The sequence below is a fragment of the Somniosus microcephalus genome, chromosome 10, assembly GCF_052327205.1.
Source record: "Somniosus microcephalus isolate GS21.2 chromosome 10, FLI_Smic_1.0, whole genome shotgun sequence".
Lineage (NCBI taxonomy): Eukaryota > Metazoa > Chordata > Chondrichthyes > Squaliformes > Somniosidae > Somniosus > Somniosus microcephalus.
In genome coordinates, this window is record NC_140996.1 from 163,443,373 (window position 1) to 163,471,106 (window position 27,734).

Genomic DNA, 27,734 nt, shown 5'->3' on the forward strand with positions numbered 1-27,734 from the left:
TATGATAACGTCTATTATTATAATAATGTAAGCTAATAATACAAGCAGTAAGACGACTAGGTTTACTTTTGGTTAAAGGTGTAGTGTATGTAACGTTCTACCTTTAAGAGAACTATTGTATGTAACCGTCCACCTTTAAGAGAACTATTTTAGGGGTTGCACTACTTTATCTTGGCTGCTGTATACTGTAATACCGGTGGTGACCACACCGGTATATAAGTGCTGTGTAATGAGTTATTGGGCAGATTCGCCCTGACCTTCGAATAGTAAAGTCCTGTTAAAGTTTACTCTTGTAGTCTGTGTAATAATTCGCAATATAACACACAGACTTTACAGTGGCGACGAGTTCGATCTTACCCTGCGGCAGCGATACATCCGAAGCAGTTAACGAGCGTCGAGAAGAGGCATCCGCCCTCGTCGTTCTGCTGAGAGAAGACTCGAGTCTGCAGAGCAAGGAAGAAGAAAGAATTCTGACACGGAGCTTTCCATCAGCAACAGGCAGTGATCGTCCCTTCTGTCACGGTGGTGAGTGCGCCGATCAGCCACGAGAAGCAAGTCGGCCACGTTGACTGTGAGTAGGGGGGAAAAATAAAAAGAAACGGAGGACAAGGGCGGTGAACTCGACCACGGCCAGGGGAAAGGAGCCGGACAGAAGTCGGGGCCAGAGGCACTGAGACTGGGGCAGCATAGGGCACGGAAGCCGCGGTACAAGCGGGAACGCAGCCGGTGTGAGAGACCGGGCTACAAGCGGGAACGCAGCCGGTGTGAGAGACCGGGCTACAAGCGGGCTGGGAGACGCGACAGCGTCGTGAGACAGCTCGACCGCGACCAGTGAAAAAGGCCGGGCAGCTACCGAGGCCGCGAGGCGCTGCGACCGGGATCGTAAGGCGCGGGAGATAATAATAAATAATTCAAACCGCGGAGAACTCAGCCGCAGCCGGGGGAGGAAAGGACCGGACTGCAAGAGGGCTGGGAGGCGCGATTGGAAGCCGCTGAGGGAGAGACAGAGCCCGAGCGAGCGGGAGAGCTTCAGAATAAACTGAAGCCGGCGCGCCGTGGAGAACTCAGCCGCAGCCGGGGGAGGAAAGGACCGGACTGCGAGAGGGCTGGGAGGCACGATTGAAAGCCGCTGAGGGAGAGACAGAGCCCGAGCGAGCGGGAGAGACAGAGCCCGAGCGAGGGGGGAACGGGACCGAGCGAGGGAGACCGAGCGAGACTCCGCCCAGCGGCTTACAGCAGCTTCCATAAAGGATCGGGAGCTGGAACTGTTCGCCGCCAACTGGTTGTCCCCAGCGCCCGGGTGCCCTGCCGAGAGAAGGGAACAAGGAGCGCAATCAGCTGTTCTCGCGCTTCGGAATAAACTGAAGCCGGCGCGCAGGCTGCAAACCCCGAAAGCCAGCGGTCGTCGCCCGAGGGCAAAGCTTACCCCTCCCGCCAGGGGAAGAAACGCGGGAAGCCGCCAGTAGGCGGGGAAGAAGACAGGAGCGGGAAACCGCCATTTTGAAAGTGGGCGGGGAAGAAGACAAGCGCGGGAAACCGCCATTTTTGGAAAAAAAAAAGTAACGAACAAATTTGTTGTTGTTTCTCAGAAAGATAGTGAAGATGCCTAAGCATGGTAACATCAACGACTTCGATTCCGAGGTGGAAGATTGGGCCACGTATGTAGAACGCACCGAGATATATTGTGAGGCCAGTAAAATAGCAGATGATGATAAAGCTCTAACCTTACTAAACTCAATGGGGGCGAAGACATACGGGCTATTGAAGCATCTTCTATCACCAGCTAAACCGGCGGATCAGACTTTCGCTAATATTGTTGCTGTCCTGAAGGATCATTTGAACCCCACACCGCTGATGTTGGCGGAACGATTCAAATTTTATGCGAGAACGCAACGGAAAGAGGAAAGCAACGCGGAATACTTGGTTGAACTGCGTAGACTAGCGAAATACTGTCAGTTTGGGGAAAATCTGACAGAGGCATTGAGAGACAAGTTTGTGTGCGGGTTGTCGAAGGAAGGAACACAAAAGCGACTGCTTGAAGAGAACGATCTTACACTTGATAAGGCTGTCCTTATTGCAGCATCGCACGAAGCCGCAGCGAGAGGCACTGCGGAAATGCAGCTGAAGGCAGCGGTACTCAGCGTGGATCAAATGACTTTGGGTACAACGAAATGTCATCGTTGTGGGAAGACAACACACGACCAGAACCAATGCTGGTTTAAAACCCAGGAATGTAGAAAATGTGGCAAGCTTGGTCACATAGCTAAAGTATGCCGGTCAGGAAAGAAGACCAGCAACAAAAAAAATCACCGCAGGAAAAGTACAGCAAGGTACACAAGGTGGCTGAGAAGAATTCAGATGAACAGAATTCGGATTCAGACTCCAACAGCCAGGAACTGGGTAGTCTGAGAATTCACAATGCGAGTAAGGAAGCTGACCTACAAATTATCTGGGTCACGCTCAAAATAGCCGGAGTCCAAGTGAAAATGGAATTGGACACAGGATCAGCCCTAACAGTCATAAACCGAAAGGACTACAAGAGGCTATTCTCACATATTCCCTTGAGAGATACCAAGATTGTATTGCAGACATACACGGGGCGAAGAGTATACCCCATCGGAAAGATAAAAGTCAAGGTGAGAGACAAGGGCAAAGAACACCAAGGAATGGACTTATATGTACTACCTGAGGGGGGTCCACCACTTCTGGGACGGGAGTGGATCAAGAAAATAAATATGGGCTGGCACTTCCTAAAAGCCATAAAGAGTGAGAACTCGGTGAAGACAATCAGCTCAGACTCTGGAACTGATGATGGTAAGACCAACCCATGTGCAAAAGACAAGGCTAAAATGGACTTGCAGACTAATGTTGGAAAAACGAAGGAGTGCATAAATGCTTATGCTTCAGAGGAGAACAAAGTTTCAGAACAGAATTCCACTGAACAACAACATAGTTTGACAGAGAATTCTGAGTCTGTCCAGTCTACAGACATGCACATTTCTGAGGAACACCGGGCTCGAACTCAACTCCATTTCAAACTACAACAGCAATTAGAACAAATGATTCGCCGTCTTGAGCAAGAGATGAATGCAACAAAAAAGTTCTTTGACACAGAGTGGGAGAATCTGGAAAGACAACAGAAGCAGCTGATGGAGAAAATGGAGCAGGAGCACACAAACCGTCTGCGCGAGGAGGCCAAATGAATCAAAGCTGATTCGGTTTCTGAAGGTGCGTGCTCTAATCTGGTGGAGCAAGATGTTCAGCAACTGAAGGCGCTTGTTAGCAGGTTGCAGGCAGAAAAGGCTGATTTGGTTGCCATGAATTCCGAGCTCCTACTGAAGTTGGGTGCAGCATCACCGGACGATTCATTTGTTGAAATTCGAATGGTGGAGGCTGCAGATGATGGAGAATTAAAAGCAGCAAAGGGGCCCCAGTGCAAGGTTACAAACAGCCCTGTAGCCTATCCGTCAAAAACACAGGATGACGATACTGGGAAACGTCTGATGTCAGAAGAGTTAACGGTCAGCCAACTCCTTCATATGCTGAGGGACAAGACTCTGAAATGGGAAGAACTTGAACACGAGCTTCAATCTTCAAAGGAAAGGGGTTCGGAGCTCTCAAAAGTTATTGAAATAGCTGAGGTTGCAACACAGACTGAGAAGACTGCAGCAGAGCAGCCCTTGGATGCCAAAAGTACGCTGACTCACGTCAATGTAGAACAACAGAATGCTGAAACAGCTGCTCCAGTAGAGGGATTGAATAGTCCGATCAATCAATCTCCGAATGAAGTTGAAGTATTGAAATCACAAATGATGTCATTAGTAAAAGACTTGCAGAAAGCCCAGAAAAAGCTGGATGAAGCTGAACGCATGAAGAAGTCTCTTCAGGAAAGATGTCTGGATTTGGAACAAAAGCTGGCTAACGTCCAGCTGGGTATGGAGGAAATAGAAGACCCTCTCGCTGGCCTAGCTCAGGACGACACCGAATATTACCATGACCTGTTGGACGACACCGAATATTACGATGACCTGTTCTGCCCAGCTTGTGATGAAAACTCCCAAAGTGCAAAAACCATGAAGAATCACAAAAAGTCTAAGGAACACCGGGAGGTGGTGGCGCTACTATGGAAAAAGGAGGAAGAGAAGGAGGAACTGTGCATGCAGCTGGCAGTTGACAGTGGAGCCCAGAGAGTCTCCAAGAAGCAGAAAAGGAAAAGACGAAGCAGAAGATGATGACCCATCTGAACCATTATCACCTCTACCAGGTCACGCACGTGGTCCTTCCGAACTGAGTCAAATCCGTTTGGAAGTAGAAAAACTTCCCAAGGTACTCGAGCCTTTAGAAGTCAGCAAGGCTGGTTCTGAAGTTACGGAAGTTCAAGCTGTTAAGTCTAGTGAGGGACTATTAGATGAGTCACCCCAGCAACGTGAACCTACTACACCACCGAGGCATTATCCGGACCGAGTCAGGAAGCGCAGGAGGCGCTTCCGCAGAGACTGAATCTGTGAACTGTTTTCCGCAGAGACTGCATCTGTGAACTGTTTTTACATGAAGTTGGATATATGTTATGATGTTATGTTTAATGGGGAATAGGTATATTGTAAGCTAAAAAGGGAGGATTGTAGTGTGTGTAACGTTCTACCTTTAAGAGAACTATTGTATGTAACCGTCCACCTTTAAGAGAACTATTTTAGGGGTTGCACTACTTTATCTTGGCTGCTGTATACTGTAATACCGGTGGTGACCACACCGGTATATAAGTGCTGTGTAATGAGTTATTGGGCAGATTCGCCCTGACCTTCGAATAGTAAAGTCCTGTTAAAGTTTACTCTTGTAGTCTGTGTAATAATTCGCAATATAACACACAGACTTTACAAAAGGCAGAACAATATTGGCCTCAGCAGTCATGATGAGACTGCAGCCCTTTGAAAGCCACCCCCGCTGAGGATTATGGAGATTACATGGATTGTGGCAGGCAAGACCCGATATATATTGTAATTATGTACAAATTAACTAGCTGGGTGAAGTAGTTTGTTAGTTTGGTCCTCTGAAAGAGTTCCATAATTAGTCCCTCAATCATTCAGTAATTGATTTCACAATAGTAATTATCAAAAAAGATGGACAGCAACAGTCAATCTAGGCAAAAATGTACACTCCAAAATTTTTAAAAATAAATATTAAATAAAAATACTTTAAAATATGCTCATTGACAATAAAACAAAGTAATCACTCTATGCAATTACTAGGTACATCTCAGTGGTTCATTTCATTGTATGGATTGAATAATGGAACACAATAACATTTTGCATGTATACAGAATCTTTAATATCGAAAAACATTTCAAAGCGTTTCACAGAGGCATAAGAAAAAAATGGACAAAGAAGGATATATTAGGAAGGGTGATCGGAAGCTTGGTCAGAGAGGTAGGGGGTGAAATTAGTTTAAACCCCAAATTACTTTTCCTTTGACTTGCTAAAGGACACAAACCATCGAATATTCTGGTTGAGGGCCACTCTCAGGAATGCTGCCACATGCTCACCATGTAGTGAACAAAATTCCCAGATAGTGAGCTCTTGATTACAATCATGTTATTGTTACAATGTGGCGCCTGTAGAGTCTAGATACTTCCTCAAAAGATGAGAGAGAAAAGCTATACAACTACTAGTTCTACTAAGTAGTTATATTTTATCTTTTCACTTGCTGAATTGTGCCTGGGGTAGCCCTCCTTCCTAATAGCATTCCCTTATCATCTTTTTCTAGAGAGCAAGAGAGGAAACAGCACTAACTCCCAACTCAGTGCATGAATTTGAAATACAGTGTCATTTGAGCCCCACCTGTTCATCCCCTCACATCTTTTAGACAGTGAATTTTTAACGGCATGTGACGCCCTGGGGACTGGCAAAGTCCATCAGTCACTGTTCATCACTGATGTTTTCATCATGCACACAAAAGGTCTGCGGCAAGGACAGACAAACTTTTAGAAATATTTTCCATGCATTAGCAAAGTAACTACACAATATGAAAAACTATACACACATTCACCACCACTACCACCTACTCTGTCAACAGCAAGTAGGGTGCAAAGTTCCATCCTCAGCCATTGCATTTCACATATTACTGCGTGAAGATGGCAATCAGACAGAATAGGAATCATTAATAATGAGACCCCAGCTGCAGGTCACATCCAGATGAGATCTTATATTGCAAGCTGACCTAATTTCCATCAAATGTTCCACGGTAATCACATCACATTTCAATTACTGGAACAATTTTCCTTTGAAAATAAGTGTAAAAAGAATGTTCAAAATAAAAACATTCTAAATATACACTACACAACGACAGACTAATGAGCACTCACACTGCATGAAGCTATGTTGGTACCAAAGCAGAAAAGAACATAATAGACAATTAAAAATATCTTTTTCACTCCTTTGCAAGATTAACTTTACCTATTTAGTTTCAATATGTATAACCTGAATACATTATTAAACCCCATCAGGTGTCATTTGTGTCCCATTTATGACACTGACCATCACTCATTCAGGATTTCATCACTTGTGAATTATCAAGTCAGCCCATTTGTGGCATAAATCATATCCTACATAATGTATTATCCATGAGGTAGAACCTTCACATTTATGGCACTGCGGGGAATGAAAACTGTTTAATCTCAAACAAGTATCTTCCCTTCACACATATGTTAGGGAAAATTGCACACCCAAACAGCATCAAAGGCCCACTTTTAGTGTCTATTAATGCTATTTAGCTTTTAAGTCATCTGTGTCATAATTTTCTGTAAAGAGATAAATTGCTTCTGTGAGTACGCTGAAAACTCATGAATAAAATACATCAATATTAATTGGTTGCAAAATACTGTTAGCCATCCTATTTACTGTGTCAGCCAATGGCTCGATCATCTTCCTATCTCATACTTTCTGCTTCATCAACTTATATTTGCCCCACAGAAAGCAACTTGTTAATTATAATTAGACTATAAATATTATCCTGTTTGGTTCAAATATATTCCTAACATTCACTGGTGGAAGTTGATTACAACTCTGTCATTTCTGTTAATACCAAAAACACATTAGGGATATAGTAGGCATGATATTTACCTGACCGGTGTATATAGCTTCACTAATGGTTCAATCGACCCATTGCATAAATATCATATCCAATAATGGAATATGCATTCATTATTATTTCCATTTCCTCAGAGTTTTCACCAGCAAAGCCATTCATGGGATAGATTTCCATCTTCGCTGCCTGGGAGGTAATCTGTTGGAGTGAATTGCCCGCTCTGTATAGAACCTGCCCGATTTTCATTCCATTGAAATCAATGGGGTAGATTTTCATCTTTATCACCTGGGCGGTAATCTGATTTCCATTGAAATCAATGGAATGAAAATTGTGTGGGTTCTGTAAAAGGCTGCCGATCCACTCCACCAGATTATAGTCCAGGCAATGCAAACAAAATGCTACCCCAATGGAATGAAAATCGGGCGGGTTCTATAAAGGTCAAGCAATCCACTCCACCAGATTACCGCTCAGGCAGTGAAGATGAATATCTACTCCCATGTGTCTGAACACGGCCTAATGTATCACAAAAGTCAATTAGCCTTTCCCTATTACAGCAGTGGGACAAATAAATGGAAGTGATGAGGTGGAGCATAACATATTGCAGCACATACAGGGACACTTCTTTCTGATTTTTGTTTAACAGTTCTGTAATATTGATAAATTGTGTTCCAGTCATGTATTCTCTCTTTCTCATTCACTTAGTTATGTGAACTAACCAAGTATTTACATAGTGTAGTACTTGAAGCAATGTCGACAAGGAGCACATTACTTGTCGGTTGACCTGTCCCTATCCTTTCCAATCACAGTATTTTGTGGTGGCTCCATTGCCCAGTTATGTCTGATTTCTTTACTTTGCATCATAAATCTGCACAGGTTTTTATCCAACCTTCTCATCCTCAAACTGAATCTATACATGTATGCCATTGCCACAATACCATTTATTTATAACCATCTAATTCACTAATTCATCAATAGTATTTGTATTTACAGTCATTATATACCTGGCTTCAATTAGCATTTGTAGTTTTGCTCTTCACATAAACTATGTTTGAAGACATTAGAAATGTCTATTAGACTGCCTTTGGCATTTTGTGACTATCTCCAGTGACATTTTCGGAAACACCAGAGGCTCATTTTCAGTATCCCTCAATGTGAGTTTGCTAACATTTAATCCATGCAAAGAGGCAAACTGAATCAGAGACAGTACTAGGGTCAGTCACGAGTTAATTTGATGCTGTGATGGGAGCGATGAAATTTATTATGGAAGGATAAGCTAGATGGGCCGAATTATCTCATCTATATTCATCCTTGTGATGAAAAAACACATCAATATGAATCATTTGCATGTCACTACCAGTCATTCTATTTATTATTGTGTCTGCAAATACTTGATCATTTCCCTGTCTCATAATTTATGTTTTATCAGCTTATATTTGCCCACAGGCAGCACCTTGTTAATTAGACGTTTGATTTATTCTGGTTCTTGTTTGGTTAAAAGATATTTTTGCCTTTCACTGCTGGAAATTGATTAAAATCCCCACCAAAATCAGAGCACAGCCGATTCTGTATTTCATGCATAACTTGGCTTAAGCCATTATTTTTAAACCAAGTGCCAATATTTCATTATCAGAAGCTTCATTTTAGCTATCATAATGCAGTATTCAATATGGCAAGTGACACCATCATATCAAAGACTGGTTAACAGGTAAATGGAGTGTTGAATGTTGTGTCATAGTACCAGTATCAAATATGCCTTTCCCAGTACTGTATAATCATCAAGAATTATATTCATTTCATCAGGAGTTTCACCAGCAGTGCCATTCATGTGCCTGAACACAGCCAGAAGTATTACAGATGTCAATTAGCTTTTCCTTATTGCAGTTGCAGGACTAATAAATAGAAATAATGAGGTGGGATCATAACAGTATTCTTGTTCAGCTTCTGCATGGTTGATATAAGCATCATCTGAGATTAACGGAATTATTGTTAAAAAAAAATTATTCATAAGAACATAAGAATGAAACAGGAAAAGGTCATTCAGTCAACACCTTCTATATCCACATACACCTTACTGTACGGAATATTTGATCACCACTGTCCATAAGTCTACCGATAGCCTCCATTGCCATTCCCAACTAAATATTGATCCAGCTCTGTTTTGAATAAGTTAGTGAACTCAACTTCAACTGCTTTTGCTTTTCAATGTAGGACAAAAGTTTCTTCTAGTCTTTAGTCTGATAACAAGTTTGTTAATTTTAAACCTTCAGTGCTGTGCTCACAGTCCAAGTCAAATAGCCTCCTTATCATCTACATCTCTCAATATTTTAAAGATAGCAATCATGCCCCTCAATCTTCTTTTCTCCAATGAAAACAAGTTCAGATCTACGTGTCTTTCCTCATAACTTAGCGGCCTAAATCCCAGAATCATCCTTATTACTATTTTGTGAATCCTATCCAGTGAGTTTCTGCAATGAATAGCTGAGCCATACACAGCAAGAAGGTCCCAAGTTCAATCCCCAGTCCACAGCTTGAGCTCAGCTAACTGATTATCCAGGGCAGCAGAGAGGGATGCTATTATTGGCCTCAGCCATTTGGGTTGGGGAAGGAAAAACAATCACAGAGTATTCCTACTCTTGGTCACTGTTCCCTGCTGGAAATGCATGTATGTGGATAACCCTCATCTCCCATGGTCGCAAACCATGCCCGACCTTCACTGTCTAGGCCCACTCTTGAAGAGTGGCCACTGAGTGAGGTACCAGATGCCTCCTGTACCTGCTGGAAACAGAGTCCAACAAGGATTCAAAATCATCAGGAAAGGAAGAAGAGAGGGAGTAAATTGGAAGAAAAAAAATTAAGCATTTTCTGTGAAATAGATAAATTAAATTCTAACAGTTATGTTAGAATGTTTATCTTTTTCATAACCTACTAGTTTTTTCATCAGTTGGAGACATTAACTAATTTTATGAATCTTGTGCAGTAGGAATTAAATAATCTGCACCATGACATTATCAAATCATATTGTGTGTAATTCAGTTATTGTAAGACAACAATTAGCAGGTTAATTATCACATCAGTTGAACAGATTGGATTTTGAGCCTGTACTAAAATACACAGCAATCACAGTTCCACTGTGTGACAGGACACAACAATAACATAAGTCTAGAACCAGCTGTGAAAGTGCTGTTGCCTTCTTTTTGTGCCTAGACACTGCATCCTGATATTGATAACGCTGCAGTCTCTCCGCAGACAAGACTATTTAGCTAGAACTGCATCACGCATATTTTACCACTTGTCTATCAATACGAAGTCTGCACTTCTAGGGAGTGGGCAGATCGCTAATGTATTAAGCAATTTGATCTCTATTTAATCACTGTAATTTCACGCCCACTTTCTATAAAGATTCTCCTAATTTTGTGCACTAGTTAAAACTGGGGGTCTGAAATTCTGATCAGGTGCCAGAATGGGCAGATTCTCCAACTGCAGGTTCACCTGGTTCTGCCAGGATTCTGTAAAATCTGATGGAGGGGAGTGAGTGCGTCTTCTGCCCATTCCCTTACGTCAAGAGAGCCTGTCTGGGGATGTTACCTGGATACTCTGGGAATTCTGCTCAGTATGCACTTACAAGGCATCAGAACTCTCATTAACTGAGAGCTGGCAGGAATTCCACTGAGGCCCTTGTATGTGGCCTAGACTATAAGGTAATAAAAAGGCATTCTGTCTCCCTTGGGAGCTGAAGACTGAAAGGTTTACATTTTCCTTTGGTCCTAGAATGAGTCTCTGAGTTCCCTTAGCAGAGCAGTGGTCAGATGCTTCAATTCACCGGCAAATTGGGGAGGGGGCCTCCAAAGCATCCTTACAGGCTCAGGTGACCCACCCTAACCATGTCCTTGGGATTTGCATCCTTCCCTTTGAAGGGATGAGCTTTCCACTCCACTGCACTTGTGGCAGCAGAGCAGATCCATCTGAATCTTGGCCTTTGGGACTTTACCTCATATAGTATTTGTTTGGGCATTGTGGTCACTTTTGAACTTATCACTCTATTTAAAGTCTTTAAAATTACACTGCATGGTACTAGCAGTCAAACACTAATGCATTTGAACTTCCTCTCTGTTATTTTAGTGGAAGCATTAACCCATTTACTTTAAATTTAGTTTCCGATTGTTCTCATTACTTTTTTTTGGTGCAACTCTTTAGCAACTCTAGTTTGATGATCCACTGGAGCTCCTTTTCTGCTTGATATGTAGTTCCCAGTATTTAAACACTGCAGAGCCAACACATCTGTTTCTGGTCAAATTCTGAGTGGTTTATTGTCAGCTGTGGCTCAGTGGTAGCATCCTCACCTCTGAGTCAGAAAGTTGCAGGTTCAAGTCCCGCTCCAGAGACTTGAGCACAAAAATCTAGGCTGACACTCCAGTGCAGTACTGAGGGAGTGCTGCACTGTCTGAGGTGCCGTCTTTTGGATGAGACATTAAACCAAGGTCCCGTCTGCTCTCTCAGGTGGATGTAAAAGATCCCATGGCACTATTTCGAAGAAGAGCAGGGGAGTTATCCCTGGTGTCCTGGGCAATATTTATCCCTCAATCAACATCACTAAAGCAGATTATCTGGTCATTATCACATTGCTGTTTGTGGGAGCTTGATGTGCGCAAATTGTCTGCCATGTTTCCCACATTACAACAGTGACACACTTCAAAAAGAACTTCATTGGCTGTAAAGCACTTTGGGACGTCCAGTGGTCGTGAAAGAAACTGTATAAATGGAAGTCTTTCTTTAATAGACTCCATGGCTGAGGTTAAATGAATTATTGTCACTAGAAGTGCTTCGCAGCACCTGAGCCCCTTACATTTTGTGACCACCTGGATTGATAATACAATAATGAATAGCAAGGTGTACACAATTCACAGAAATCACAGAAACCCCCACAGTGCAGAGCGAAGGTGAACAGATTATAGTAGTGGCTTATTCTTCAGTAATGCACGTCTTTATTTATATAACCTTATAAAAGTTTTTATAAAGTGGTGTAAATAATTTGTGATCTAAATATATATTTCAGAAAGAAAATGATTTTACTTTTTTGACAAACCAGAAATAAAAGTAAAATGTGTGATATATCAACAATAATTCCCAAGTGATATCTGTAATAGCAATGATGATGAAATGTGTATAAAAACATTCAGTGTAGGCAATACAATACCAACATGAGATGTAAAATATATATATAAAAAAGGTATTTCATAATGAGCAAAGTTCATAGATCCCTTTTCCACAATGAAAAAATGAATACCCAGGTAGTTTGGGTTGAGCCAGAATATATATCTGACTGTCCTTGGACCAGAACAAAAAATCCAACAAAACAGGCTAGAAACAACCCTTAAATGTAATGACTAATCTAAGAACAATCAGAACAATGCCTTCTTTTCCTGAAATTCCAGAGCATAACATTTTAGTAATGGCATTTTCAGGACCAGCCTTTCAGATCAAATCCTAATGGGTCATGATTGTTAAAAAGGTCAAATCCATCACCAGAAACTTGGCAGCTCTTGATCCCTTTCATTCTCAGATTAACATACGAGACCCTGCTGGATCCTGGCATGGGTACATTGATCACCATCCTAACCTGTACTGTTCATAGAATCTTGGTTATTGGCACCAGGTGAAGAAGTCATCTCAGTCTGTTGGGTTCCAAGTGACTGGGAGAATAAATTTAATGAACCTTGGAAGTCCCTCTCCCAGCACACACGCACATATGCAGATACACTCTCACACATAGTAAGAACATAAGAAATAGGAGCAGGATAGGCCATCCGGCCCTTCGAGCCTGCTCCGCCATTCAATGAGATCATGGCTGATCGTCTGCCTCAATTCCATTCACTGGCCCTATCGCCATATCCCTTGATGCCCTTACTAGTCAGAAATCTATTGACTTATGTTTTGAATATACCCAATGACTGAGCCTCCACAGCCCTCTGTGGTAGAGAATTCCAAAGATTCACCACCCTCTGTGTGAAGAAATTTCTTTTCATCTCAGTCCTGAATGGCCTACCCTTTATCTTGAGGCTGTGGCCCCTGGTTCTTGACTCCCCAGCTAAGGGAAACATTCTCCCAGCATCCATCCTATCAAGCCCTGTAATAATTTTGTATGCTTCAACGAAATCCCCTCTCATTCTTCTGAATTCAAGAGAATACAGGCCTAGTTTACTCAATCTCTTCTCATACGACAGTCCCGCCATCCCAGGAATCAATCTCGTGAACCTTCGTTGCTCTTCCTCTATGGCAAGTATATCCTTCCTTAGGTAAGGAGACCAAAATTGTACACAGTACTCCAGGTGTGGTCTCACCAAGGCCCTATATAATTGGAGTAAGACTTCTTTACTCCTGTACTTAAATCCTCTTGTAATGAAGGCCAGCATACCATTTGCCTTCCTAATGGCTTGCTGCACCTGCATATTCACTTTCAGTGACTCATGTACAAGGACACCCAGGTCCCTTTGAGCATCTGCATTCCCCAATCTTTCACCATTTAGGAACTACTCGGCCTTTTTGTTTTTTCTACCAAAGTGGATAACTTCACATTTATCCACATTATATTCCATCTGCCATGTTCTCGCCTACTCACTGAGCCTGTCGAGATCCCCTTGAAGCATTTTCACATCCTCTTCGCAACTGACACTGCCACCTAGCTTTGTATCATCAGCAAATTTGGAAATGTTACATTTAATCCCCTCATCCAAATCATTGATATAGATTGTGAATAGCTGGGGCCCAAGCACCGATCCTTGCAGTACCCCACTAGTCACAGCCTGCCATCCTGAAAAAAAAACCATTTATCCCTACTCTTTGTTTTCTGTCTGTTAACCAATTCTCAATCCATGCTAGTATGTTTCCCCCCAATTCCATGTGCCCTAATTTTGTTCACCAACCTCTTGTGTGGGACCTTATCGAAAGCCTTCTGAAAATCCAAATACACCACATCCACCAGTTCCCCTTTGTCTACTACACTAGTTACATCCTCAAAGAACTCCAGTAGGTTTGTCAAACAGGACTTCCCTTTCATAAATCCATGTTGACTCTGCCCAATCTTACTACAGTAAACTCTTTCGTATCCGGCACTGACGGGACCGGGATGGTGCCGGTTGATTAAAAATTCCAGATAACAGAGAGGTAGGCAATTTTTAACACAAAAAAAATAAAAACCAGTGACTAACTCGGCCACCGCGGGAAACTCGGACTCGTAAAAACGAAAATGGATGGATTCGGCAAGATTACTGGTTATCTATTTTGCCGATTATTAAAGAATTCTGGTTGATTAGGTGCCGTTTAAACAAGAGTTTACTGTATTAATTTCTAAGTGCCCCGTTATTGCGTCTTTTATAATAGATTCCAGCATTTTCCCGACTACTGATGTGAGGCTAACAGGTCTGTAGTTCCCCGTTTTCTCTCTCCCTCCTTTCTTAAACAGTGGGGTTACATTTGCTATCCTCCAATCTGCAGGAACCGTTCCAGAATCTATAGAATTTTGGAAGATGACAACCAATGCGTCCACTATCCCAATGGCCACCTTTCAAAACCCTAGGATGTAGGTCATCCAGTCCTTGAGATTTATCGACTTTTAGTCCCATTATCATGGATCTGGGTTCATCCTAAGGTGTCTAACACAAGAAGATGCCAACAGTAGCCCAAAGAAGGAGCTAAGTTTGAAAAAATTATCTCATTGAAACTGGAAAGTGCCCAGACTTTACTTCAGGGCACTTGGAACCCAATAGACAGTGATGGCAGCTTCGCCTAATCTTTGTAACAAACATGGCACATTCGGATTGGATCTGTGAGGCAGCTCTCCAAAATGGAGAAGAGGCTGGCGGTTCCTGTGAGGAATTTCGGCAAGGTGGCACACAGAGGAATCCCAACCAGTCTGGCAGCTGTATTGTCTTAAAACCTAAATTTTGAACAGGATTGTGCAAAAGTGTAAGGGAAGGGCTTTTCTGTGTCTATAAGTCTTTATTAAACATAGGTAAGCCTTTTGTCTGCTCACTTGCAATGTGTATTGACAGTCCTAATTACAAATACTTAGGAAGATGTATTAGACAGCAAAATATCCAGAAACAGAATAATTTTTAAATGCTAATGGAGGTGACTGTTAGTGCTCCTTGTGCTTCATCAAGGAAGTTGTGGCACCTTGTTAAATGCCCTCCAAGAACCATAGTAAATTAACTATATTAGCATTCCAGTTGCATGCTGTCTTTCTTGATAAGACCTGCTGAGGTAAAACTTATGTGCACTTTAAATTGAATGAAAACAAAAAAATAAATATAATTTTTTCTTTCATTGTGAACGATTTTTATCCTGACTGTAACTGGGAACAATGCCTGTGGTACAGAGTTTTATCAGAGCCTCTGCTAAGCAGGGCTTTTAACACGACTAACTAAATGATTTTAAACTTTATTATTGCGCTTCGCAGACTTAATCTGTTCTTTGGTTATCAGGAGGGTCCATATGTTATGCTGAAGAAAAATCATGACACTCTGGAAGGAAATGACAAGTATGAGGGTTACTGTGTGGATTTAGCTTCAGAAATTGCAAAGCACATTGGTATCAAGTACGAGCTTAAAATCGTTCCTGATGGGAAATATGGAGCAAGAGATCCAGATACTAAAATCTGGAATGGAATGGTGGGCGAACTTGTTTATGGGGTAAGTTTCTTTTATACTATAGCTGGAAAAAATGTTTCTAAATTTTTGGATTTGTATTTTCTCTTGTGTTCATTTTAGTGAATTGGCTAATGCGTTTGTATCAATTTCTTGCATCCACTATTTATCAAAGTTATTAGCCCATTTATTTTAAGTGACTTTTGTTAAAATAGCGTGTGAGGCATTTGGGCAATGTGATACACACAGGAATTTCAACTCCTTCGAGAGCTGCCTATACGCATTGCATTAAAACCCAAATGTAACAGGATTGTGTGAAAGTGTATGGATAGGGCTTTTCTGTGTCTATAATTCTATATTAAACATGGGTTGGCCCTTTGTCTGCTCACTTGCAGTTTGTATTGACACTCCTAAATACCAAATGCTTAGGAAGATGTTATAGACATCAAAATATCTGGAAGCAAGGATACAGGTAAGTTTGAGATGTTTTCAGAAGTAGTGTCCAATAATCCAGTAATGAAATAAATGAGTCCTGAAACACCATGAGATCCTTTTGATCTCTTCGAAAAGGGATGGGCAGTGCCCCCAGAGAAATGGTATGAACGGCCATTTTTAGTCATTTATACTGTTTCTCCGGGGATCTCCCGCCAGGGAACCCCTGCGAAAATTCCAGCTGATGGTTGAAATAACTGAGCTGAATCGTATGTGGCCAGCAATATTAGTAATGCTATATGCAAGGGAGAGGTTTGAGACAAAAGTACAAGGTAAAATTGATTACTCTGCTTTCTTCAACTACATTACATCAGACAATTTGGATATTGACATGAAGGGATGGGAACTGAAAGAATCATATCTTGGGATTTCATGATATTCTGAAAACTTTACATTTTTGTGTTCAGTAGATAGAGTATTATATTGGTACGATAGCAAAATACTGCAGATGCTGGAAATCTGAAATAACAACAGAAAATGCTGGAAAAACTCAGCAGGCCAGGCAACATCCGTGGAGAGAATTTGAGTCGAAGTTTCGGGTCTAACCCTTTTTCAAAACTGGAAAGGAAATGAAATAGATCGAAAGGCAGGGCTGGGGAGGGAACAAAAGAAGTGAATAGACATTAAGAGGTATTCAAAACGAGACGAGATGGTGATAGGACTAGTAAAGAGACAAAAGACGGCTCAGATTAGGTGTGAAATGTTCTGGCAGAATGAGAGGCAGCTGCCATGTAAAAAAAAAAGAGGAAGGGGGGGGAGGGAAAACCCAAAACAAAGGGGTGGGAAAAAAAATGTTTTAAGTAAAAATGTGATAGGGGCCGAGGTTATGATCTGAAATTGTTAAACTCGATATTGAGTCCGGAAGGCTGCAAAGTGCCTAATCGGAAGATGAGGTGCTGTTCCTCGAGTTTACGTTGAGCTTCCGTGGAACAATACAAGAGGTCAAGGACGGTGAGGTCCGAGTGGGAATGGAGCGGTGAATTAAAGTGACAGGCGACCGGAAGCTCGGGGTCACCCTTACGGACTGAACGGAGGTGTTCCGCAAAGTGGTCACCCAATCTGCGTTTGGTCTCCCCAATGTAGAGGAGACCGCATCGTGAGCAGCAAATACAGTATACTAGATTGCGAGAAGTACAAGTAAATCGCTGTTTCACCTGGAAGGGGTGTTTGGGGTCCTGGACAGTGGGAAGGGGGGAGGTATAGGGGCAGGTGTTACATCTCCTGCGCTTGCACGGGAAGGTGCCAGGCGAAGGGGAAGGGGTGCTGGGGGTGATAGAGTATTATATTGGTATTGAGTAAGGATGAGGCCTTTGAAAACACCCATTCTGATTTTAATTGCCAGCTTCTAAAATATCTATTAAATTTGACATTTGGAGTGTGTGTTTCATTGAAAACCTTCATGGTGGCCTATGCTCTGTGGGCACACCTATTATACCGGCTGCAGTACCAGATATGCCTGTAGGTAGCCCTGTGATAGCAGTTTTCAATTTCAAGAGCATCACACCTTGCCTGGGACCAATTCACAGAAGGAGTGATTGTAATGGTATGAGCATAAATTTTACATTTTGTTCTAAAAGGCAAAGATAACTTCAAAAATTAAAATAATCCTGGTGAAATGTTCTGCAAATTCCATGCACTGGCCTCCTGCATGCTCCCAATTAAAATCAACAGAGCTCCATTCAACTAAATCAATGGAAGGACTGCAACAACCAAACCTTGGGTCCTGCTGTGAGCGAATCCTTGCAGCACCCCTCCCCCAACCACTGAATGCAGTTTAGGGGCCTGCAGATGTCAGATGCTGAAGTTAACACCCTCCTCATGCCCCTCCCCCCCCCCCCCCCACCTCCACAACTGGTGAAACAAATTTCAGGATTGCGGGGAGGGAAGGAAAGGTTTATCTGCCCCTCAACCTTGTTCAGATGAAAGTCTGGGCGGCCCCTCCCTTTATATCCCCTGCCCATCCTCCTCCCCTCCTATCCCCTTCCCTCCTCTCCTTTCTCCCCTCATATCCCCTTCCCTCTATAGCTCCCCATTCCTCTCCAATTATCCCCTGCTCTTCAACCCTGCTTGACCTGAATATTGCACTTGATCTTGATTCCCTGAATGCAAAGCCATGGGAGATTGACTAGTAATTATTATACTATTCACACAAGTAAAAAAAGTATTCATTTCCTAATGCCATTCCCTTCTAAATATTCACTTCAAAACAACCTAGGCCACATCCACAGTACATTGGGAAACCACTTTACTCTGCTATGATGTAGTCAGGTGCGACAATGGCTGTGACCCGTGATTCCCCACACATGGAAGATTTCCTCTGAGTTCTAGGGTGTAGCAAAATTGTAAATATACTTATAGAGAATGTATTTATGATTTTGCTGCAACCAATGCACAGCGGAAATCCACCCCTGACTCAACTCCCACCTGCAGAGACAAGGTCAGAGAGGATGACCAACTTCCCAACAAAGGAGAGAGGGAAGTGAAGTTAGAGAATGATTCACCCTGGCTTGCTGTTTTCACATCATGGATCGGGTACAGTGGAATGTTGATAGATGTCTGGGGAAAAGGTTGTTTAGCCGCTGTCTCAAACAGGAAATGCAGCGTGACACAGGAAGATCTGGCAGAGGCAACACCAAAGATAAAAATCAAACATTTATTGAAACCTAATAGAGTTTACATGGTGAAAAATTATGGGGCTGGCCCTTAAATTGTTTCCCATTCATGTAGTTTAAAGTGCAAAAGCTTATAAAATCATCAGTGCGTTTTAGCAATTGTGTCTTTGGGAATATTTTAGGATTCTTGCCCCAGGAGACCAGTGTGAAGGACACAGAGTAATGAGCCTGATATATATTGTAGACAATGTCCTCCTTTCATAAATCTACTACATCTCTGAATGAGGTTTTTAGAAGTACCTGCTAAAATTGTCTTGCATGCCGTATTGATTGGCTCCACTGTGCAGTGGAAGGAGTCGTTCTGCTTTAACCTTTTAATGTGCTCCTGCTGGAAGCTGACAGAATGCACACTATTCAAACAGTGCAGACTTCCTGACACCATCATAGCAAACAAAAACACCTTGGTTGTTACTAATCACACTCCTGTTACTGGAAAGCTAGCAGTATTTCTTTCTGTAGCAGCTAAGTTAAGGGGATTAAAAAAACACCACAAGCAAATATATGTTCAGTTCTACAGTTGAAATTATACTAAAAAATGAGATGATGTTTCCTTATTTTGTTTTATTTTGATATGTTCTGTTTTTCTTTTTAAAAATTCAGCTCTTCCTCTGCTGAACAAGCTTACTCTTGCTGGGATATGGTTCCATGGTGTCTTTTATTACTTTATCACAGAAGGGCATTCTAGCCAAGCCTGAACCTGTCCTCATGGGACAAGTACACAAGTGCACTTTCCAGCAGTGGTCACTGAACGGCAATCAGTGATGGGAACCATAGCCCAGGCTGAGAGCAAATTTCCAGCTAGGGTTGCCAACTCTGGTCGGTGGCATTCCTGGAGGTTTGACCATGTGACATTCTAACCGCGTGACATCTGACCGTGTGTCATCTGGTCACGTGACATCTGGTCACATGACAGCTGGAAATGTTGTTGCATTTACATGATAAAGCTTGGGTCCCCGGTAGTTAAATATCTTTGCTCGTGGTTTTATGACAGCTGCAGTTGTGCAAGAAGTTCCAAGAACCAGGATGCTGCCCGTTAACAGACGAAGAGGGGAAAACCAGGGTGGGGGAATGATGCGCAGGGGAAAAACAGAGGTGGGAGGAACTTTAATTCCACCAGTAACTAATAGTAACTCACTGAAATTGCATCGATAACTAACAGTAATACTAGTAACACTCAGATTCACCTCAAAGTAACATAATCATTCATTGATAGTCTATGGGGGGAAAATTCAGTGTCGCCCTGTTTGGGGCGCGATTATCGGCCGTGCGCAAAGTTTAGCGCCTGCCGCTAATTATCGCCTCCGACTGCAAACTTGGCTTTCATCGCCCCTGGAGGTGATTGGAGCGCTAAATCAAATGCTTCACACCTGTCTTAAGGCGCAAAGGCCGAGGAGCGAAGCGCTACCTCAGAGCGCTGGCGAAGCTCATGTGATGTCAGTCAGCAATGGAACACAGACACAATAACGCGGGCCAGTTCTTAAAGGGGAGGGTCGATCTTGCTCTCCATCCACACCCTGCTCATTGCAGACTTGAATCTCGGCCTGGAGAGGCCTGTACATCAAATCTGCTGGAAAGAGCAATGGAGAGAACCAGGGAAGGAGCTCAGAGTGCAGACCCCATAGTCTCTTCTAAATCGATACAAGGAAGGGCAAATCAAAATGAACCTGCAAAGTGCTGCTCAGTACCCAAAACTCAACACAGCGTTGAATCTCTCCAGAAGTCTCTCTCTCAGAATGCATGGTGCAAAAATGTCACCAAGAAAAAAAGGCAGGAAGCGTTCACCTTTAAATAGCGCTCCCCAGTCCCTTCCTGACTGCAAAACGTTCCCCTCAACCTGTCGTTGCTAGTGGCAGGCGGTAAGGCAGGGGGCGCCACTCAGTATCCGGTCTGGGGCGCTACTGGGGCGTTGCACACGCGACTGACATCACGATCTGCTGGCGCAGGAGATGGTGGCAGTAGTGTTTAGTGCCACCGCAAAATGTCTAGTTAATTTCGTGAGCGGCGCAAACATCGCCTCGCACGGGCGCTAGTTGCTTTGTGCCCCATTAGCGCCCTCTTAAGGCGCCAATGGGAGGCGGAAACCAACTGAATTTTTCCCCCCTATATGTACTGGTATTAACAGGTGTAATGCCCCGATATTCCACCTGTAACTAGTAGTAATCCTATAACCCACTGATATTCACCCTGAAACTACAACCAGAATCCCCCCTGCACTGCACAAGGTGCGGTCAGGCTCCCCAATCAATGTCACTTTTAATAGGCCCAAACCCCCTGCCTCTCTCCTTGGTCTCTGGTTTAGACTTAGGTTCTGTGTGAAGGTGACAACTCTGAACTGGGAGCCTCAGTCAAAGCTGATCTGTACTTGGACTTCACATGTCAAAACCGGCCTGCACAGACTGACCTGGACCAAACCGAGCGATCGCACATAGGGCACTGGACTCAGTGTTTGGGGCACTTCTCACAGGACACATCGTCCTAAACTCTGCTCAGCACCAACATTTCTTAACCACTCCCTAGGCTCAGACTCAATAAAGGAGATTTTCCATAGAATGATGCCATTTGTAGTGAAGCCTCCCATGGTCTAATAGCCCTCAGTTCAAGAGCCTTCCTTCTCCATTCCTCCTTGGTTCTTCCAGTGAGAATCCTCGGATTCCATCCCCTCATTCCCCATTCACCTACCAGTTGCAACAATCTTTGTAAGGATCCCAGGTTCCACTCACTCCTTTACTGGCTGCTCCTCTCTCAGCACTGCTCCCACTCACCATGTTGCTGCTGTTGCTCCCAGCTCTACAGAAAATGTTGGTTCCCACACCCATCCTATTTCCCCTCTCTCCCCTTTGCTCAAGCCCCAATCCCCCTGACCCTTAGTCCTCCTCCCTCTCCATCCCTTGATCCCCATTTTCATCTCCATCTCCCCCATTTTCCAGTCTCTCTTTCCCTCAATCCCCAGTCTCCCAAGCCCCCATCGCCCAGTCTCCCTCTCCACCCTGTGCCTCCGTTCCCCAGTTTCCATCTCTCCCTCCACTCAAGCCCAAATCCCCTGATCCCCATTCCCTAGTCACCCTCTCCCCCAAGCCCCCGTCGCCCAGTCTCCCTCTCTCCCTGAGCCCCCAATCCCCTGATCTCCATTCCCTAGTCTCCCTCTTCCCTGAGCCCCCATCGCCCAGTCTCCCTCTCTCCCTGAGCCCCCAATCCCCTGATCCCCATTCCCTAGTCACCCTCTCCCCCAAGCCCCCATCGCCCAGTCTCCCTCTCTCCCTGAGCCCCCAATCCCCTGATCTCCATTCCCTAGTCTCCCTCTTCCCTGAGCTCCCATTGCCCAGTCTCCCTCTTTCCCTGAAACCCATTTCCTGATCCCCAATCACCCTCCCCCGTCGGGGATGGGCTGCTGCTGTGGGAAATTTTGAAGATCTCCTGGGCTGCTAGCTGCAGTGCCTGGAAGATCCATGCCCCATTCTGGGAGACTCACAGGCTATCCGGGAGGGTTGGCAACCCTATGCCCAGCACAGATCAGGAATCAACCTGAGATCTTGGTCTGTATAGTTTAGTACCATACTAAGTGGTACATTTATTCACTGAGGCATTGGTGAAGCCCTTCCCCCTTGTGTAAGTCTCCCCAATGACATGTACCATTTATCAGCTGGGAGGATAGGCAGGCAACCTTGTTTCAGGCCTCTTTGCCCATTAGTATTGATTCAGCCCTGAGGAGGTGTAAGAGAGTGCCTTCTGACCCCAGTTTGTTTGCATTAAAATAATTGACAGCCTTCCTTCTGGTGAAATGCAGCCTGACTTAGCCAGAATATTTTTACATCATCAATAACGCTGTGCCATTTGCCTTTATGCTTGCTGTGCATCTTCTATACTTAGTGCACATGAAAATCAGGTCGTGTTCTTACAAATCATACTGATAATTTGAGATTTTTTAACAGTAAATAATTCAGTGTTTTAGGGCTAGTGCTGGCAATGACATTCTGAAAGTCTGATCCCAGTCTCAGGAGGAGTGGTCCAGGCCTACTGAAGATAGCAGTGCTGGAAAGTTCTGATGAAGGGCCACAGACCTGAAATGTTAATTCTGTTTCTCTCTCCACGGATGTTGCCTGGCCTGCTGAGTTTTTCCAGCGTTTTCTGTTGTTATTTCGGATTTCCAGCATCCGCAGTATTTTGCTATCATATTAGTGCTGGAAATCTGGCAGGCTCCACTGACTCACCAGTATTGTCTTCAGTCTGCCATACAGGCCCACTCTGGGCCACAGTCAGGTCCCAGTCAGCTTCCTTGCTCAATGGAGTGTATCTGTATCAAGATATAACACGATGTTCATATGTTACAACATTGAGACATTTATTATCTTCTCTAATGTGCTTTCTAAAGAGACCGTTAATCTGGGTTTACAAGTGTACGTGAGTACAAATGAGTACCTTTCCTATAGCTGCATCTGACTACTGCTAAAATGCCCTCTAGAAAAATCACAGAGAGCAAATGTAATAATTTTTAGAATTTGTTTAAATGTAGCAAACTGCAAAAAGGCACAATACATCTATAATTGAGATGATGGGGCCTCCTGGCACCTTGTTTTCATTCTATCTTACACATTATAGTGTCAGAGAACGCGTAAAATTAATGAACAATCAGTAAGTCATATAGTGTAACCATCCGCATTGCACTTTCTGAAAAATTTAATTTTATAATCTTAAAGAAAGCAGAATAAAGTAACTGCATTTTTGGAGATTAGAAATTGTCTTTTAAGGGTTGTCTGCACTGGTGTCATCTACCCCATATGTACTTTAAGATATGTGTTTAAAAAGGATTTTCCCCCATTTCACAGAGAGCACAGATTGGTGTGGCACCATTGACCATTACTTTAGTACGAGAGGAGGTCATCGACTTTTCCAAGCCTTTTATGAGCCTGGGCATTTCCATCATGATCAAGAAGCCGCAGAAGTCCAAACCTGGCGTCTTCTCCTTTCTTGACCCATTGGCGTATGAAATTTGGATGTGTATCGTCTTTGCCTACATTGGAGTCAGTGTGGTACTGTTCCTGGTCAGCAGGTTTAGCCCATATGAGTGGCACACTGAAGAGCCAGAAGATGGACAAGATGCATCGCCGAGTGATCAACCGCCCAATGAGTTTGGCATCTTTAACAGTCTTTGGTTTTCTCTGGGTGCCTTTATGCAGCAAGGATGCGATATTTCACCAAGGTTGGTCATTTATCTATTAACTCTGTGCATTTTATGGTCAAGCCTGATGCCATGGTGCATATACGTTACCTTTTCCCCCTTCAATATAAGTATACCCCTTCTAAAATTTATTTGAATGCTTCCACAAACGGTAAGGTTCCAAGAGAAATTACAGCTTTTTTATAGATAAGTGAAATGTGTGAATGACCTCGAAACTATCATTTACACATTTCTGCACGTAACTTATATACACCATGCGTAGACCGTAAAATGCATAAAGTTATGCTGATTTTGTCCCCTTGGAGGACTACCGTGTGTTTGCTGCATACCTTATTTTACGGTCAACCGTCCAGGTGTATATAAAATTCCATTTCTTTCTGGTCTGCACCCATTTCTGAAATGAAAAAAATTGAACTCTAATGACCAAAGTTTATTGCTGAATATTTTTTCAGTACTCAAACACAGGAGCTCACTTTCGACCATGCGTGAATTAGTATCTATAATATATGAAAAATATGACATCAGCATGGACTTTCCTGTCAACTTTTTCCATTATAAATTCCTATATCCACATTTATACTGGAAACTGCCTATGTAAAGTTGTCACACTGTAACTACACTTTCCTGCTAGTGGAGGCAGTGACTCAGTTTAGCTCCCATGGGATATCTACTAAATGTTTTAATATATTTTTATAAAAATTTACCCTTATACATTTTACAAAAATAAACTAGGGCTGTAAAATAATTAACAAAATATGTCCCAGTGAAAAATGTACTGTCCCTTTATATATGCACTACATCCATATTTAAATTGTTCTGGACACAGTTAAGCAGATGGTTGAGGTTCTAAAACAAGTATAGACAGAGACAGAGACTTCGAGAATATGATGGTTCCAAAGCTGCTGAGGCAAAGGGCGAGTCAACTGAGGAATGAATTTGTCACAGTTGAATAGTATGTGGGTTGTAAAATTGAACTAATATCTTGGAATTTTTCTTGATTACAATTGGAAGTCTGGGAAAAATTTCACAGACCTCCCTCAGGAAATTGAGTGGGTTGGGTTAAGTTCATAATTGTACAGGGTCTGATAGGTCAAAATAGCTTTTCTTATTTTCTTCCATTTCTATGAAAACTTTCAATTTGGTACAATCAGCTTCAGTTTCTTTCAACACAATGGGCAGTGCTAAGAAATAAGCATATAGATGTTCCAGTGCTGATATTCATTGAGGTTGGCAGTAAAGGAGCAGAAAATTGGGATTAAAGGACTAGCAGTGTGCATTGATGTTTTTAATGCTGTTCTGACTGTGGGTGGCCTAAATAAAACATGGAGGTTGATTAGGAATTGGCTAAAGGAGCAAGTAGCTGGTACTAGCTTTGGGAATGATATTGAGGCGTGGAGATGTACAGAATATATTACCCAGGGCTCAGTGCTAGGGCTCTACTGTTTCTAATCTAAATAAATGACCTAGATTCATAAACACACATTTACAGATGTAACCAAACTAGGGAAGTCAGCAGAGTCTAATGAGGCAACCACGGACTTACAGAAAAACCTAGATAACGTTCCCAAGTGGGCGAGCATGAGCAGGTGATAATTAACAGAAATTATGTGCGAGATCTTACACATTAAAGGAAAAAAATATGGAGCATGATTAATGGTGTTTAACTAGCTAGAGGGGAAGCTGAAAGAGATCTGGTCGGAGTAATGGACTCAACTCTGACCATGTGTAATCTTTGCAGAGCAGCAATCAATAAAGCACTGAGCTATATTGCCAAATCAGAATAGTATAAATGCTGGAGCTGAAGGTTGCTCTGGTCAGGCTACACCTTGAATACTGCATTCAACTGTGACCACCAAAGCTCAAAGGAAACAGTGGTGCAAGGTAGGGCCACAAGGCTGATCCCTGATGTTAAAGAACTTATAAGGAATGTTTAGAAAAATCCTAGGCTCTCAGTGATGAAAGGGGATGAATGAGAAGAGAAACTGACAGAGGTGGAATAGAAAAGATTGATCCTAAGCTCTGTTTCAAGTGAAACCACAGCTGCCAGATAAAGGGACCTAGATACAAACTGGTAAAAGGCAACTTCGGGACTGAGATCAGTAAGCCTTTGCACAAAGAGTGATTAATACCTGGGATGGTCCTCCTGTTACAGCTGTGGAGGCAAAAACTCCAGAGTTATTCAAGCGACAGTTAGATGCTGTAATGGTGAATCATAGTTCTCTGGGGAAGGATGACAAAGATGAGCTGAATAGTCTCCTTTATCTTTTTACCTTTGTGATCCATCAATGCCATGGCTTACATAAATGAAAAGGCCTTCATTTCTTTAATGTGCAGATGCTATGTGACCATTAATTTAGGATTATATATGTTAATGTCTGTTTTTAAGAGAATAGCCATGATTCATATATCCTACAACAATACAGCATTACTAAGCTCTTCCAAGGGGAGGTAAGGTCGGACAGCTAACTGCTGGGAGATAGAAGCTACACATTGCAACTGTGGCTCATCATACCTCTGCACAACACACACTAGGGGCTGGATTTTACCAACCTCAGCGGGTCCGTGACGGGTCCCGACCCCGCAACTGTCTCGATCCCAGCCTCCAACATGATTTTACATTGATTGGCCTTGTTAAGCCCGCCCTGCTAGGTTCCCAGCCAATTAAAAGGAAGCGGGTCTGATGACGCATCATCAGCTGGTCTCCTTAAAGGGGTCATGTCCACATTCATTTTGACAGTTGTGTTGTCAGTGTTCTGCAGCATTGAGGTCCTGCAAACACTGACAAGCACCCAGATTCTCCCATGACTCCCTCCATATGCTTATGGAGGGAGTCACAACATGAAGGGGGGGTTCTCTGCCCTTTCCATGGGCGGAAGAGACCACCCCAGGACACCAACACAGCCTGGTTGCACATTGCACAGGAGGAAACAAGCAGGGATGTCGTCAGGAGGACCTGGGTGCAGTGGTGCAACCTTTCAATGATCTCAGTAGATCACAAAACGTTACTGCCATGCCACACTCACCCTCATTCTGCTGTGCCACTCATCACATCCCCATCACTCTGCCTTCCCTACACTACTCCTGCACATCCTTACTCACACCAATTTGCCTTGCACCTCCACCCATCCCTCTCTATCTACATTATCACATCCCCATCTCACTAGCTACCCCTCAAACGTGTCCAATCATACCAACTAACAATGCACAAGGGTAGGCATTCGGGTGTTTTATCCAATGTTCATGTGGAGTTTCTGCTAATGTGTTGTCAAACATTGAAATCTTTATTTTGAACACATTGCTTTCTTGGTCAGGCTTGTGTGCACCTTTGGAAATGGCTTAGTGAGTTGCAGTGAATGGTGAGACATAAGGGCACCCCTCGCAATAGTGATGAGTGTGAAAGGAATGGCTTGGGCATTGCAGGGTTGCTGTATGGTGCTGGTGTGGGGTGATGCCAACCTGGCGCATCATGTGACAGCCAGGATGTACAGCGTCAAGTGAAGTAAATCTGGCCATGGTGAGGCCATCCCTGGCCTCCCGGGCAGCATTGTGGTCAGGTGCTGATGCCCTCTGTCCTGTGCAGTATCAGGTGATTGCAGAGAAGGTTGGTGGTGCTGGTGTGCCTGGTGCAGCTGGTGTTGCGGCTGATTGTGGTGGGATTCTGACGACCAAGGT

General features: G+C 43.3%; 1 protein-coding gene across 6 annotated transcripts in view; it reads left to right on the forward strand.

Moving 5' to 3' along the window:
* Positions 1-27,734, forward strand: part of LOC147111808 (glutamate receptor 4) — a 235,621-nt gene that overhangs the window by 160,738 nt on the left and 47,149 nt on the right. For all 6 annotated transcript variants that reach the window (XM_085999064.1, XM_085999067.1, XM_085999062.1 and 3 more), the window contains 2 exons: positions 15,561-15,767; positions 23,710-24,083. In XM_085999064.1, the coding sequence (XP_085855190.1) occupies positions 15,561-15,767; positions 23,710-24,083 (581 nt within the window). The remainder of the gene's footprint in view (positions 1-15,560; positions 15,768-23,709; positions 24,084-27,734) is intronic.